The sequence below is a fragment of the Belonocnema kinseyi genome, chromosome 2, assembly GCF_010883055.1.
Source record: "Belonocnema kinseyi isolate 2016_QV_RU_SX_M_011 chromosome 2, B_treatae_v1, whole genome shotgun sequence".
Classification (NCBI taxonomy): domain Eukaryota; kingdom Metazoa; phylum Arthropoda; class Insecta; order Hymenoptera; family Cynipidae; genus Belonocnema; species Belonocnema kinseyi.
The window spans coordinates 179,950,524-179,954,159 of NC_046658.1; the positions used below are offsets into that span (position 1 = coordinate 179,950,524).

The 3,636-nt window shown below is 28.9% G+C and overlaps 1 protein-coding gene across 6 annotated transcripts in view; it reads left to right on the plus strand.

Annotated features, from left to right (window-relative positions):
- The window catches only part of LOC117167430 (inosine-uridine preferring nucleoside hydrolase-like), a 6,801-nt gene extending 3,634 nt beyond the window's left edge, over positions 1-3,167 (plus strand). For 5 of the 6 annotated variants that reach the window (XM_033352350.1, XM_033352352.1, XM_033352349.1 and 2 more), the window contains 2 exons: positions 2,368-2,621; positions 2,708-3,167. In XM_033352350.1, coding sequence (XP_033208241.1) covers positions 2,368-2,621; positions 2,708-3,025 — 572 coding nt within the window. In that variant the 3' untranslated portion in view covers positions 3,026-3,167. The remainder of the gene's footprint in view (positions 1-2,367; positions 2,622-2,707) is intronic. The other variant, XM_033352353.1, reaches the window with a different exon arrangement.
- The last annotated feature ends 469 nt before the right edge of the window (positions 3,168-3,636 follow it).

Here is a 3,636-nt window from a genome sequence, read left to right on the forward strand (position 1 = left end):
CTTTACTTTTTTGAAATAATTCCAGAAAATTTAAGTTTTAACATAATTATTTAACAAGCTTGTCTTTGTTTAACGTAAATTAATTATAAGCTTTTAGCTAATTCTAGAACATATAAATTTTAGCAGATCGCATAAAAACTTAAAAAATATTGAATATAATTTAGAAGATAGAATTCAGATAATTATTTCAAAATATCGAAAACATTGTTAAAATTATGAAATTGTAATATGGAAATTTTAAATAGGGATAAACTTTTGTCATACAAATCATATCCCATATTAGATAACATAATCTCAAAGCAAATAATAAATCTATTTACTTAGTTAAACAATATTAAACTTTAATCTTTACGTAATTTAATATTGTGACAAAAACTAATCAGCTAATAATAATTAGGCAATCAATAACATGAAAAGCATTTAAAAATTTTAATTAAATAATTCAAATAATCTTTAATCACATATATTCCTTTCTTTATTTCCACTTTTATTTTTGTTACTTGGATTTAGTGATCAACTAATAACCAATTAATCAGTTTACAAGATAAAAAAGCATCAAAGAATTATTCTCATTAAAAAAGATAAATGATTCTTATTTTATATTTTACTTGAAATTCAAAATTGCATTTATACAAAATTGCATTTATTGTTTAAGTATTTGATAATATATCACTGTGGCGGCGTTGTATACAAAAATTTTTTGAACAAAACCAATAGTGAATTAAATGGAAAGAAACTTTAATTTGTATACACAAAAGGCCCTCTGATTACCGATACTTAAAATACACAAATTCTAGTTTATAATATAACACTGAGGTGGCGCCACGAACTTGTAGAATTTTGACATTAAGGCCATGTGAAGAGTGGGTCACGTGACCAGATTCCCATCTTACCGCCCCTTTTTGTTTTTTCCCAACTTATTTTTACACGAAGCGCCACATCGAGTTTAAAATTTAGGATAGTAAATAAGACGAACTAAGGAAGATGGGTCTGGTCCTAATTTTTAATAATTATGAAAAAAGCAAAAAAATTATTTACAACAGAAGACTTTTTCATAATTATACAATTTTAGGAACAAGCCCACCATTCTTAGTGCTTCTTGTTTAGTATCTCAAATTTTCAGCTCGATGTGGCGCTTCGTATGAAAATAAGTTAGGAAATAAAAAAAGTGTCGGTAAAGTAGAAATCTGGTCACGTGACCCACTCATCGCATTGCCTTGATGCTGAAGAATAGACGACAGTAATATAAGTAGAAAGAATATAGTCGATTCCTACTATACAGAATTACTACCAAGATAGAGATCACCACTTTTCATGTGCAGGATTCATAGCTCTCACAACAGAAACTTTTTATACAAAGTGTACACTGTTAACATTTTTGTTGGCAACTTACACTACATGTATTGAAAGTTTATTTCCGATACGTAAGGTATCGGTACAATACATAATTTTGTAGTTTCCAAATGCTGGCATTGGTATGATACCTCACCTGTATTGGAATTTTATTATACAATTCCAGTAGCCCGCAAACACTTCCGTATCATAGTTGCGGCTGGATATCTTGACAAAAAAAATAAGTTTTCTGACAAAGCTAAAACTTTTGTTATATATTCTAGATATCGCGCGTATTTATAGAATTCAAGGCATTTTTGAGATTCGCAGAATTTACGGAATTCGTATGAAGACCGGAATACACGGATTTCATGGAATTCGAGAAATACAAGGAATTCAGAAGATTTAGGAGATGTAAAGAATTACCGAAATGACGAAATTCACGCAAATGATGGAATTTATGAAATTCATAGAATTCATGGAATTCACGGAATTCAAGCCAGTTACGAAATTCAACTAATTCATGAAATTCAAGGAAATCCTGAAATTCTTTGCATTTAAGAAATTCAATGAAATTACGGAATTCACGAAATATATAGAATTTAATGAATTCTACTAATTCCTTGAATTCCACAAATTCAGTAAATTTTTTGAATTTCTTAAATTCCGTGAATTCATTGAATTCCGCTAATTCCACGAATTTCGTAAATTACTTTATTTCAATTAATTCTGCAAATTTCCTTGATTCCTCCAATTCTGCGAATTTCTTGAATTCCAATGAGTTCCGTGAATTCAATATTCCGTGAAATCTATTATTTCTGTAAATTCCAATAATTCCGCCAAATCTATGAATTCTGTGATTTCCATGAATTCCGTGAACTCCATGAATTTCGCAATTTCAACGAATTATTTAAATTCGATGAATTCTTGAATTCGACGGATTTCTTGAATTCTATAAATTGCTTGAATTCCCTTAATTACGTGATTTTTATAAATTCTTTAATATGTTCTGATTAAGAAAAATACCTTTTTCAGAAGAAGTGACTATAATTTGCATTGGACCTCTTACAAATATTGCCTTGGCTACAAGACTCGACTCCAAGTTTATTCGAAACGTGGGAGAATTATTTATAATGAGCTCAACTGTAAATGGCTTTGGAAATGAAGGACCAAATGTTGAATTCAATATTGGTCTTGATCCTGAAAGTGCTTTCATAGTTATGAATTCAACAAAAAAACCATTCACTTTAGTACCATGGGACATTGCTCTAAATTTTCCAATTTCAAAGGTGATTCTTTAAAACTTATTTCTAGCCTCTTAAATCGGTTTCAAATTAAATTTTTGTTGTGTTCAAACATGTTCAATTTTTTTTAGGAATGGAGGAAGAATGTTTTTGGAAAACTTAATTCCTCAGCTGTTCGGTTCTTGAATAAAGCTGGGCGAGTTGGTAACCAAGGTAAAGATCGGAGTTGGGCAACAATCGATGCAATGACCCTTTCCATAATTATTTGGCCGGATTTCGTTAAAAAATTACTACTTACAAACGTTACTCCTGTTTATGATGGAGCAGCAAGAGGTAGTGTTCTCGTTGATTACAAAAATTTTACTGGAAAACAACCAAATGCCAAAATTGTTCAGGAATATGACGTTGAACTCTTTAAAGAGAAGTTGCTACAATATTTTGCATTCTGAAGAATAATTTGGAAGTTGGAACTAAGTTAGTCTAAAGAGACACTTTTTCAACGTCTATTTTATTTTAAGAATTTTGTCATTAAACATTTTATTAAATATCTAGTCTCATTTTTTTCAATGTAAATTTTTATTTTCAATGTAATTTTCTATGACTAAAACAAAAACTATGTGTCTGATGAAAAACAATTTTAACAAAATTTGTATTTCATAATTTAACAATTTTATTTGAAACTAAAGAATCTCAAAATACAATGAATTAAAATTAAAACTTCCCAAAAAGGACAAATTAAAAACGTTAAAAATCGAAATAATTTTTAAAATACCTTTTAAAATTACCTTTGAAAATTAAACCATTTCAATTTTAATTGATAAACTTAAAATTATGAGAGGGAAGAATGACAATTCAGATTTCTATTATAGAAATCATTTAAAATAAAAAAATTCTCAATGTCTCGCTACCGTATAGTACAGTCGGTACAAATATGGAATTATTTATTGCCATTTTAGCCTAATTTGATATATTTTTACTTCTGATAAGGGGACCTGCTCTACCAATAACCTTCTTACCTTCATTTATTCGTCTATCTAATTCCTCATCTATCTTCCCGTCC